Source organism: Fukomys damarensis, unplaced genomic scaffold, assembly GCF_012274545.1.
Source record: "Fukomys damarensis isolate Sample0158 unplaced genomic scaffold, DMR_v1.0_HiC HiC_scaffold_13, whole genome shotgun sequence".
NCBI lineage: Eukaryota > Metazoa > Chordata > Mammalia > Rodentia > Bathyergidae > Fukomys > Fukomys damarensis.
The window spans coordinates 19334733-19346835 of NW_022900925.1; the positions used below are offsets into that span (position 1 = coordinate 19334733).

Consider the following 12103-nt stretch of genomic DNA (forward strand, 5'->3'; position numbering starts at 1 on the left):
AGAAATTAAGTTAAGTACATTGAAAAGACTATGAGTCTGAGTAAAAGTTTGTTTGGTTTTGTTTTTTGAGTCAGGATCTCATTGTATAGCCCAGGCTGGCCTCAAATTCATAGTGATCCTCCTGCCTTACTTAGCTTCCCAAGTGCTAGGATTATAGGCGTGTGCCACCACATGCAAGTGTGGCAAGTCATCTTTTGAAAAAAATGGAAATTGTAACTCCTAATTTATAAGTACAATATTGGATTAAACAAATATGAAATGCCTTGCATAGTGCAAGTTATAGTAGATAACATAAATATCAACCCGTGTGTGAGGAACACAGATTATTATGACCCAGTTCTTCAAGATATTTAAAATTTGGTACAAAAAGAATAGCAGAATAAAATAAAAATGTTGCAAAGTTTTTGATTCACTGTTTTTAAATCCCTGAAGTAAGCGTAATACAAGGAAGTAGAAAATAATTCCTTTATTCAAAAATAACATAAAAGTTTGAAATCAAAGATTTCATATCTATCATGTTCAAATACCTGTCAAGTTTGGATAGGAACCACTTCTGTTATTTGTGAACTATCATTGGGTGTTAATCTGAGGCTGTGTTAATAGCTAGTATGATGAATAATGAAATTTAAATATTCCTGGAGCAGCACATAAAAGCTCTCTGGTAAGAAAATGTTTGACCAGTATGTTGAGTATGAAAGTAGTTTCCTTGTTAATTTATTACTTTTACAAATATACTGTTTTTTTTTCTTCTGACAAAGTATTTATTTATGACACTTGATTCAAGGAAGACTTCCCACTGTGTTCTGGTACACACACCCAGAATTTTAATTTTTACTTAAAATGGAAACACTGTTCAAATTCCTTCTTAATCTGGGCCATTTTATTCCTCAGAAGATAATCTGATATTACCAGGATTGGCATGAGTATTCTCATGTTTTCCTCTTTACTTTGTTGGCATTTAGCTTCATCTGGAATAATATGGCCATGATTTATTATTTAGGGAATATATATATACATACATACATATATATATATATATATATATATATTTTACAATTTGATAATAAAATTGTGTCTCCCATGCACACACATTTTAAGATGCAACCTAGATGTTTAGAGCCATAGAATATATAAAAATTGAATTTGACAGCCAAAAGCAGTACCATCTAGGAAATAATATAAAAGTTACAGTCCCTAGAACTCATCCCATTCTGATTAGAATCAGGAGTGCATGGGAATTAGACATTGGTGACTTTTCTTCATGTAATTTTTGATAGGTAGCCAGGGTGAGAACCACTAATCAAGAGGTAGTAAGATTATAGTCATGGTCTTTTCTTAAATTACTAGCATATTGCACAGAATAAATTCTTAAAGAGATAAGATTTTTTTTAGATGTAAGTTAAGACTTTCATTAGTGTGCCCTCCCTATTTCAGTAGATATTTGGAAAGTCTCTCAAAGCAATTTTTGGGGGGACAGGGTCTTGCTTTGCAGTCCAGGCTGCACTATGAACTCACTGTGTATCCCCGGCTGGCCTCAAATCCTCAACAGTCCTGTCTCAGCCTCCCAAGTGCTGGGATTACAGGTGTGCCCACCACACCCCGCTTCAAACCAATTTTTGTAATATATCTAAGTGAAGATCTTGACTTGAACGTAACTCCATATTTTACTTGAAGTCAGTTTCTTAAAAGGTTAGGGAATTGCCTTGAAGGATCCTGTTTTCCATACTTGAAAAAATAGACAAATGCACATGCTCACACACCACATACACAGACGCACACTTTCCTCACTTTTGCTCATGTCACAGTGGACATTAAGGAATAAAATCGGTCATTAATTAAGGCACTTGGCATCCTTGAAGTCCAAATATTAACCAGCCTTAAGTTACTTGTTATCAATGCTCCAGTATGCAGTATGTTTACAAAAGATGAGCAACTGCAATGGCTCACTCTTGTAGTTGGTCCTAGTTACTCAGGAAGTTGACACAGGAAAATCATGAGTTCAGGTCTACCCTAGGCAACCTGTTAAGACCCCTACTTCACAAAAGAATAAAATCATTTAAAAAGCCCAAAATTATGAAAAATCTGGTATGGCTGTAAATCTCTATTTTAGTTGTATTGCATCTTATTGATCTTCACAGTGTACTCTTAAGATAATAAATTGAATGCACATATATATATATATATATAGTATATATACACATATATATATAGTCACAGATTTATCTAATGAGTTTAATTTATTATACAAAGTTAAGTTTTAATATTTATAGTAGAAAAGCACTTTCTTATGTGTGCCACATGTTAATTGAATGCATGTAGCCTAAAGTTAGCTTCAGTGGTACATGAGCTGGTGTGGATTCTGCCATATCCAACAAAGAAGGTACTGTTAAATTCTACAGCTCAACTTCACACGTTAGGAGTTTGACTTCTATTTGATATTGAACCATGTGCTTGTCTCTCAGGACATACTAAGACCTTCAAAGTTCAATTACTTTCAGACAGAGACCATCTAACTACTCTTGCTGAATAGGGAATGTTTAACCCTTGCTATCTCTTTTACGTAGTTTCCTCAACTTAGTTTTAAGAACTTCCCCAAATGCTTGGTTGTATCTTTTTCAAAGTATTCAGCGTTAAGCAGAAATACACAATTAAGTAATTAAGTAAGCAGACATACATCTCCCTTTTGATGCTAAATCATCTGACGGCAGTCTGGCATTAAATACCAAACTGACTTCCTTTTATATTCATAACCTTTCTCATTACTACTTTGCATTTTTTTTCTTCCCTGAAATATCTGTTAATCAGAAAGTTTTTCGGTTCCTTCTTCATCTTTTCTTTCCCTTGTAACTGTGAGCACTCCAGTAGATTGCATCATGAGACTGGGCCCTGTGAGCTGTTTAGCTCTTTTCCAAGTGTCTGATTCAGCAGGCCATAGCCCACTGCTTGCCAGAAAGTCACCATTGCTTCTAGGCTGACGTTTGCCTGCTTGTTTTGATCGTCTGAGAGATGAGACTTTGTTTGCTAGAACCACGGTTGATAGAAATAGAAGAATACAGATAAGAAAGAGCACTGCAATTATAATTAAGCAAATTAGTATAGCCATGTTGTTTTTGTTTTCCTCGCAGACATCCTTCTTAAAAATTTCACCGTGACTTTTGCTCGTGTGCTCAATGCTTTCTGCTGTTGGAGAACTGTTCCTGACAACAGAAGGTGTATAGCGCTCCTGTTCAGATTTAGGAGTTAAAGATACGATGTGAGATGGTGTTGATATTTCAAGAATGTTTGTAGAATTAACTTTGTAATCCACTTCAGGAGTTACAAGGCTTGTGTTAATGTTTTCATTTTGGTATCTGCGTGTGTTGTTTTTAATAACTGAATCCCAGGCAATAGTATTGTTAGCCCACAGATGTCTATAGTTTGCTTTTGTTCCAGAAGACAAAGAAAAAACTGTTGTCATCAGAAAGGCAAGATGCAGGTAATGTCCTGTGTGTCCCATGTCCAGGAGCATATTGGTAATCTGTTGAAACAGTAATATCATTTGTTAATCTGTACAGGAATAATGGTTCATAGTTTTGGTAGTTGTAGTTAAAAGACAGACAATTGAGATGTTACAAGTAAACTACAAAGTTCATGCCTAACATTAACTATTTAATTCCTTCTTAATGAATTATTTTCTATTATTCTTAGATTGAATATTTTAATTTCTATTATATTTTTGTATACTATAAATTAGCATTACAGTTATCTACTAATCATTTCAAACTGAATACCATGGCTTTACATGTATTTTTCCCTTTAAGTGTGTTGGACTTCAGCTTTGAGTTAAACACTTCTGCTTTTACTCTTTTGATTCCTCATTTAAAGAAAAGAAAACCATTTAAGGATCATTCTTGCTGAAACTCCCCACCCTCCAGCTAACATCTTTTAGTAAAGGAGAATATGGCCTTGAAAGTTTTGCTTCCTGTATGAAAGAAATGCAAGAGGCTCTCTTTTTTTTTTTTAAGGGAAGGCAGCAAAGTTTGATAGAAACCAAAAGAAAAGGAACTTGAAGTAGGAATTTGAGATGTTCTTTTTTCTTGAGTTGTTTTAAGCTTAGAGTAAAACACTACTTAAAAATATGTTCCCAGCATTTGTGAAAGCAATTTTTTGTTGGTGGTTCACATGCATTTAATGTGACTTTCTAAATGTGAGAGAATGATTTTTTTTCTCAACCTAAGAAAAATCTGACATAACAAGAAGCAGCAGATTTCTTCTGAATAATCTCAAAAATTCAACAAAAATTAACTTTTTATCATTTTGTTACTAGAATTTTTCTCTGATTTTGGCATAATTGTTAAAAAACAAACTTGATATCATTAAATGGGAAGAAATAGATCATTATGATCTTGGGGACTGTGAATGAAGTGGCAGATTATAAGCATCCCAAAATACAATTGAAAAAGTTGATATTTAGCAATAGGGAGTATAGCTTAGGTGTAGAAAATATACTTAGCATGCCCAAGGTCCTGGTTCAGTCCCTAGCTACAACAACAAAAATTGACATTTCAGTATTGGGTCAAAGCCTCCAAGAAGCCAATACCAAAAGGATACAGGTTCTGTTCCTAATTATTACCCACCCTATGATTAGAGAGGCTTAAATAGAGCTGACATTATCTATTCCATTGCTGCTAACCTACCAGAGAAGATCTGTCACCCTCTGAGGTGTCTCTTCAGTAATGTGCTGGTGTGCCTTACTTTTTTAAGAGTATTTTATTGTTTGCATTTATTTGAGAATTATAAGCAAGAACTAGATTGTTCTGAGATTTATTAAATAAAATTGCCTGGTTAGTAAGCTTGTATCTTATGGAAATTCCTTTCAAACTTGAATATGCATGGGAGTTGTCTTTTTTCCCTCTCCCTCTTTTCTTCTATTTTCTTTTTTCTTAGTATAAATTTAAACTCCCCAGTTCTTGGGTAGGGCCTGAAATCTCTAATCCATTTCCAGATGATACAGATATTGCTCTGCTGGGCATGTGTTTGAGCATCAAGGTTTTTATAAGTAACAATTATTATAAATCACTAGATAAAATCTGTATACTATTGAAATACCTAAGTTTAAAAGTGCAAATATGATAATGTCGAGTTAAAACAAAAGCAGGATATAATAAACAATGCTGATTAGAAACTAATCTTTGAAATAAATAGTAAAGAGGAAAAAAACTTTTATTAAATGTTCTAGGATCAAGATTATTTCTTAAACAAGACCTTTAATAGACTGTGAAAGAGGCACTATACTGAATAGCATTCAGCTTCAACTTTTAAGTTAAATGATGCAAATCTTTGGATGTTTTATGATATTTTTTTTCTCAAAAAGAAATACTTCAGGTTAGCAAGTAATTTCCACACTTTTGTGCTGAAATGGAATACTGCATTACGTGCTAAAATGATTTAAAATGGGTTATTCTTGTCTCATTAGTTCATTAACAATGTGTGGTATACATTACAGTACTCGTACACATTTTCACAGTGCATACCAGGGGCCAGATAATAGGCTCCCTGTTGATTGTCTTCAGCCAGATGTATTACAATGCCCAGAAAAACAAACTGATGACAAAGTGAGACTCTTACCAGTACAAACACTTGGGAGTTAAAGTCTTTTCACCGCTCTAATTTATGCGCTAAGAGGCTAGGTTATATGCTCAAAAGTTTATCTCTGATCATTTCATTACAATCTATAATACCTAACCATTAATAATAAATTCTTTTAACATTTTTAAAGAACAAATATAACTTTTTAGTTCACTTCATTTAGATCTTTCCAAATCCTAATTTAAAACTCCATATTAACAGTCATAAATCTTTCTACTTTCTGTTTACATTATTTGCATAATTTTACATATAGAACAAGAAAAAAGCAGCATAAATTTTTAATCACTTATTCTGTTAGTAAGATTTTGTATATTTTTAAAAAGTACTTCCTCACACAGTAATTTGAACAGAGTTATAAGCAAAATGACATTAAAAAAGCTATATATATGACCTACCTTACAAAATGGTTGGTCAGAATTTGATAATGTGATTTTAATAAGCCACTTCTTCTTTTATCTTCTTATTTAAAGTAGAACAGACTTGGAGAATACAAAATTTAAAGTAAATCTGCAACAAAAAAAAGGGTACATACAGCTAGCTTTCCACTTTTAAAACCAAACCACAGATGACACATTTCCTTTCCGCTGCAACTCAAGCACATGTCAGAGAGAGGGAGGGAGGGAGGGAGGGAAAACTTCAGCTTGTCTTGCTGGCTGCTGGCATGACAGGAGGCTTTGTAGAACAAATCTCCGCCTCCACAGCCGGGAGGGTTTTGCAGTTTAATGCCTTTTGACCTTTTGCTTATTATGTATACCTCCCATATTCTTTTGAGTGATAATGTTTTGTTGTTGTTGTTGTTGTTGTTTTGGTTTTTTGAGACAGGGTCTCACTATGTAGTTGAGACTGACCTGGAACTCACTATGGAGCCCAGGCTGGTCCCAAACTCAAAGCGATCCTCCTACCTCAGCCTCCTGAGTGCTGGAATTATAGGCATGAGCCACCCCACCTGGCCCCTGTTAATATTATTTAATAGATAAGATGGCATCTTTGATGTAGCATTAAAATTTCTAAAAATTTACTAGTATACCACAGACTGATTTGGAAACATGAGATTGAAGTTCTTGGGGTAGTTAGATAATAGAAGCAATGATACACTTAACTGAAATTTCAGATTGTGGAACTGAAACAGTGATTTGAGAAAATATCTAGTAAACTTAGATTACATAGAAAAAATCTTTTCATGTGATTTATTGTGTACATACATTGTCTCTCCTCAGATGTCTAAGATGAATGTTGTTGGGCATGGTGGTGCACGCCTGTAATCCCAGTATTCTGGAGGCCGAGGCGGGAGGATCACTGTGAGTTTGAGGCCAGCCTGGGCTACGTAGTGAGTTCAAGGCCAACCTGAAACACATAGGGAGACCCTATCTTAAAAGTAATTAATTATACATTTTTTTAAATGGCTCATTTTTTTCTCCAAACAGTGGTTGCCCCTCATGATCTTCTTGTTTCTATTCATGATAGCTTTCTAACCTTAAAAGCTTAGAGCAGGTCCTTTAAATTTGTGCGCTTTCTTGGACTCCAGATTAGACTTTGGGTTATGTGGCTGTTCTTTTATATTTCTGGATCAGTTTTTTTCTTGTTTTTTAGATCCTTATTAGGTACCTAGTCAAGTTTAAGTTGAGTATTTTGTATTTTGAACAGTGATTAAGAAATGTTTGTAGATATAAAGATCAGATGAAAATTTTTAAAAACAAGAAAAATGCCCCCCATATTCACATTTAGTATGCCACGGCCCAAACCAGTAAATTCTGTTTTTATCAAACACCACAGTTGATCGTGATGCCAGTGGTGTATAGAACATACTCTGAAAAATACTCAGTCCCTAGAAGAAGATCTGAATCCCTTCGCCAAACATTTACACTTTATAATTTGGCTTTTCCCAGCTATTTCTCTCAACACTTCCCTACATGAATCTTCAATTACATCTAAACTAGTTGTAGGGGCTTGGGATTTAGGTCAGTGGTTCCACTGCCTGCCTCACAAAGCACAAGGTCCTGAGTTCAATCCCTGGTACCATAAGTAAACCAAAAAAGCAGACAAACAAACTAGTTATTTATGTGCATTTAGTTACCTATATATTTTTTGCCTGGTTCCCCGTTCTTGAGTGCTGAATTCCTCTACCCATTTCAGCCACTGAGTCTTCTCTTGCACTTACTCCCACTTTGTGTTGATCTCACCCTCTTTTGAATTTAATAGTGGTATTTACTCTGCAGTTCTTTTGATAAGTGATCACATGCTACATTGTACAGGTTGACTGTCCTTTGCCCAAAATACTTGGCACTAGTAATGTTTTGGATTTGGGAATATTTGCATAACATGAGACATGTAAGGGATAATGACCCAAGTCAGAAAACGAAATTCATTCACTTTTATGTATACCTTATACACATAACCTGAAGCAGTTATGTACTATATTTTTAGTATGCATGTAGTTTGGCTGTAGCCCATCATATAATATCAGGTCTGAATTATCCACTGGTGGCATGTATTGACATTCAAAAAGTTTCACGCTGTGAGTTCGAGACCAGCCTGGGCTACATAGTGAGTTCCAGGTCAGTCTCAACTACATAGTGAGACCCTGTCTCAAAAAACCAAAAAAAAAAAAAAAAAGACATTCAAAAAGTTTCAAATTTTGAAGCATTGTGGATTTCAGATTTTCAGATTAAGGTTGCTCAATTTGTTTATTTTCTTTTATCTTGAAATATTTTTCTTTTGTTTGACAGTCATTTAACTTGTCGTATTTTTATTTCATGCCCTCCCAACAAGATTAAATTTACAAGATACCATATTTACTTTAGCAAATTTAGTAATACTATCACTAAAGTGATCAAATATAGAAAATATTGAGTTTAAGTTAGTGTAGTTATTTGGATTTGAAATTCTGGGTACCATGTTATTCACAGCTTTCTCACCATAGTTACTCATATTAATTAGCATTCTTCGGTTTTGAGCCAGGGATTTAACTCTGTGGTACCACGCCTGCATCGCATTACAAGGTCCTGAGTTCTATCTCCAGTACAAAAAAATAGTGTTGGCTGACTTACACAGCTGAACAGTCCAGGAAAAAATTGGATCCCAGGAGACACTGTCTAGGACTTAAACTAGAACTGAATTTCTCTCTTCATTTCTTAGCTCTTTCTCTTCAGTTTTTGTGCAGGCTTTTCCTGCATATCTCAAGTTTTCTGAACCATTCTCTGGTCAAGGTAGGATAGATGGGTTGACTTCAGCCTAAAGCTGTTTCGCTCCAGAGCTCCCTGGCCAGGGATTCCTACCCAAACTATTTACCTGACAGATTTGGTGGGCCAGGGGCAACCAACCAGTGCCCGCTATCTTCCCCTTTTATTAATTGATGGGCAAATTTTGTATTGTTACTGCTCAAAAGTTTTGGATTGGAGATTTGTCTCATGCCTTTTATTTTACCCTGATTTGACAGTGTCTAAAGAACAACTGAAGCAGTGTTTGATGGCGCATGCCTGTAACCCCAGCACTTGGGAGGCTGAGGCAGGAGTGAGTTCATACATAGTGAGTTCAAGGCCAGCCTAAAGTACCTAGCAAAACCCTATCTCAACAATTAAAATAAAAAAATAAAAAAAAAAAGAAGAAGAAGAAAGAAAGAATAACTGATTTAACACATTTCCCCTGACTTGAACTACCAGTGGTATATGCATGTCTGACCTATTGGGTAGCTTTTTAACAGTAAAAAGACCAATAAAACTGATTAGATCTTTTGTACCACCAGTGGTATCAGCCATCCTTTGGGACAGTTTTGCACATACCTCCAGTGATTCAAGTGACCTGGCAGTGAGATATCCAAATTATGGCCCCATTGTGAATGTGTTAAAACATTACAGCCAGGCATGTTAGTACACACTTATAATCCCAGCATTCTGGAAAGCTGAAGCAGGAGGATTTAAGTTCAAGCCTAGCCTGGGTAATTTAGGGACTTAGTGAGACCTTATCTCAAAATTAAAAGCGGGGAGGGGGCACCATGGCATACAACCTGTAACCCCAGAACTTGGGAGGCAGAGGCAGGAGGCTTGCCCCAAGTTCAAGGCCAGCCTGAACTACAATAGCAAGACTCTGTCTCCAAAAAAAAAAAAAAGACTGGGAGGGACTCAGCTACTGGCTATAGCTCAGTTCAAAAACCCTGGGTTCAATCTGCAATACCAGAAAAGGGGTTCAGGGGGTAGGGGAGAACATGAATCCAGACTTTGAATAATTGTTTTCTATTATTGTGTTCTCTAGAAAACAAATCAGAAAATTTTTAAAAAGCAATTAGTGACATCTGTATATTTATTCAGAGCTCTGTTAAGTCTTTGGCCTTTCGTTTCATTTCCTTAGGTTCAAAACTGGTCAAATCAATGGCGATTTGCTGATTTACCACGTCTTGCTGACTTTAAAGCCATATTATGCAAAGCCATATGAAATTGTAGTGGACCTTACCCATACTGGGCCTAGCAATCGCTTTAAAACAGACTTTCTCTCCAAGTGGTTTGTTGTTTTTCCTGGCTTTGCTTATGACAATGTCTCTGCAGTCTATATCTATAACTGTAACTCCTGGGTTAGGGAGTACACCAAGTATCATGAGCGGCTACTGACTGGCCTCAAAGGCAGCAAAAGACTAATTTTTATAGACTGTCCTGGGAAATTGGCTGAACACATAGAGCATGATCAACAGAAACTGCCCGCTGCCACCTTGGCTTTGGAAGAGGATCTGAAGGTTTTCCACAACGCACTCAAGCTAGCCCACAAAGATACCAAAGTTTCTATTAAGGTGTGTTTTGATTTGTGTTTTTTGAATGATTCATTGCTTTTCTTAACTCACCAGTCCTCCCAAAGTGTCATTGTAGTTATAAATCAAATGTCATTCCAGATTTAGGAAGACCAAGATTTCTATTTATAGAGGTCCTGTAGGAAATAGGAGAAGTATATACTGAATTATATCCTAGATTAGGTTGGAGGTAGAAGAATGCTATAGAAAAGGTGCTGTGGTTTGCTGTCAGTCAAATAGTAAGAATGTGGAGAGTAGAAATTACCTAATGAAAGTTGTTTTTAGTACATGACTTTTTTCAGTGAGGAACAGGAGTCTTCTGGATAAAATTGGTACTTGCCTAAAGGGATCTCAACCTTTTTTAAAAAGTAAAATTAAAGTTTTTTCTGATGTTTTGAGATTTTTTTTTTTGAGGTTATTTATCTCAATAATCATGGAACCTATTTATGTAATGGTAATAACTCCTTAAATGGCAAGCATGGTGGGTGGATGAGTGCGTGGATGGTTAGTTGGTTGGTTGGTTTTTGGAGACTCTTTGCATTCTGCATAATGGAATTTAATTATTCTCCACCCCATCCCCTCATCCTCACTTTTCAGGTTGGTTCTACTGCTGTTCAAGTAACCTCAGCAGAGAGAACAAAAGTCCTGGGGCAGTCGGTCTTTCTAAATGACATCTACTATGCCTCAGAAATTGAAGAAATATGCCTGGTAGATGAGAACCAGTTCACCTTAACCATTGCCAACCAGGGCACACCGCTCACCTTCATGCACCAGGAGTGTGACGCCATCGTCCAGTCTATCATTCATATCCGGACCCGCTGGGAGCTGTCGCAGCCTGACTCCATCCCTCAGCACACCAAGATTCGGCCAAAAGACGTCCCTGGGACACTGCTCAATATTGCATTACTTAATTTAGGCAGTTCAGACCCTAGTTTACGGTAGGTTTTTCGTTTGTTTTTAATTCAGCTTTGTCTAGGATTTGCTCTTTTAAAATGAGACCATCTAATAAACTTTTAAGATAGTCTCTTTCTTAATGCTGTAAATTGGAAGGTATGCTGTGTTGGTTAACCAGTGTGACCTCATCACATTGTGGGGTATTCACATGAACTGTGGAATTCTCAATAGAGTGATTCACTCTAAACCAGTATATGTTCCTTCTCCAGGAGACTTTCATCTAAAACAGACAACAGAGCAGATTTTTTTCTTAAAGAAACTGTCCTTTTTAGCCTGTCATGGTGGCACATGCCCGTTATCCCAGCACTCAGGAGCCTGAACCAGGAGGACTTCCATGAATTTAAAGCCAGCCTGAACTACATAGTGAGACCCTGTCTCCAAACACAGCGGGCGGTGGGGGGGAATAAATGTCTTTTTTAAAAGTTTACTACAAAGTTGTTTCTCCTCTGAGTCCTCTAATTAAGTTTTCCCATGCTTAAGAAGTTTCACTAAGTTTCCTGATATCAAATCAGATTAGTACTATTTGACAAAAGAACACCTAGTGTTCAATAACTCAAAAGAATATTATTGCATACTTTTTACCTACAAAGGGAGTGATCAAACTATACATTAAATGTTTAAATTTTAAATTTTATTACAGTAAAAGACACACTGCCATTAATCTCCCTCAAAATACTTCTCCTTGCTTCAAACACACTTACCTGTGTTCTTTCTTGCCACTTTCTGAAGCAGTTCTGGAAGTCGTTT

General features: G+C 36.1%; 2 protein-coding genes across 2 annotated transcripts in view; one reads left to right on the top strand and one right to left on the bottom strand.

Annotated features, from left to right (window-relative positions):
- Positions 1–12103, top strand: part of Nf1 (neurofibromin 1) — a 264437-nt gene that overhangs the window by 205689 nt on the left and 46645 nt on the right. The window contains exons 40-41 of the mRNA XM_033762739.1: positions 9973–10405; positions 11000–11340. Of these exons, the coding sequence (XP_033618630.1) occupies positions 9973–10405; positions 11000–11340 (774 nt within the window). The remainder of the gene's footprint in view (positions 1–9972; positions 10406–10999; positions 11341–12103) is intronic.
- Positions 1527–6228, bottom strand: Evi2a (ecotropic viral integration site 2A). Its single transcript, XM_010642356.2, has 2 exons — positions 6024–6228; positions 1527–3517 (listed from the first exon to the last, which is right to left on the bottom strand). The coding sequence occupies exon 2, from the start codon at positions 3506–3508 to the stop codon at positions 2798–2800; it is 711 nt and encodes a 236-aa protein (XP_010640658.1). The 5' UTR covers positions 3509–3517; positions 6024–6228; the 3' UTR covers positions 1527–2797.

Excerpts from the sequence above, each read along its gene's own strand:
- Evi2a (XM_010642356.2), bottom strand. The coding sequence starts at position 3,508 with ATGCTCCTGGACATGGGACACACAGGACATTACCTGCATCTTGCCTTT.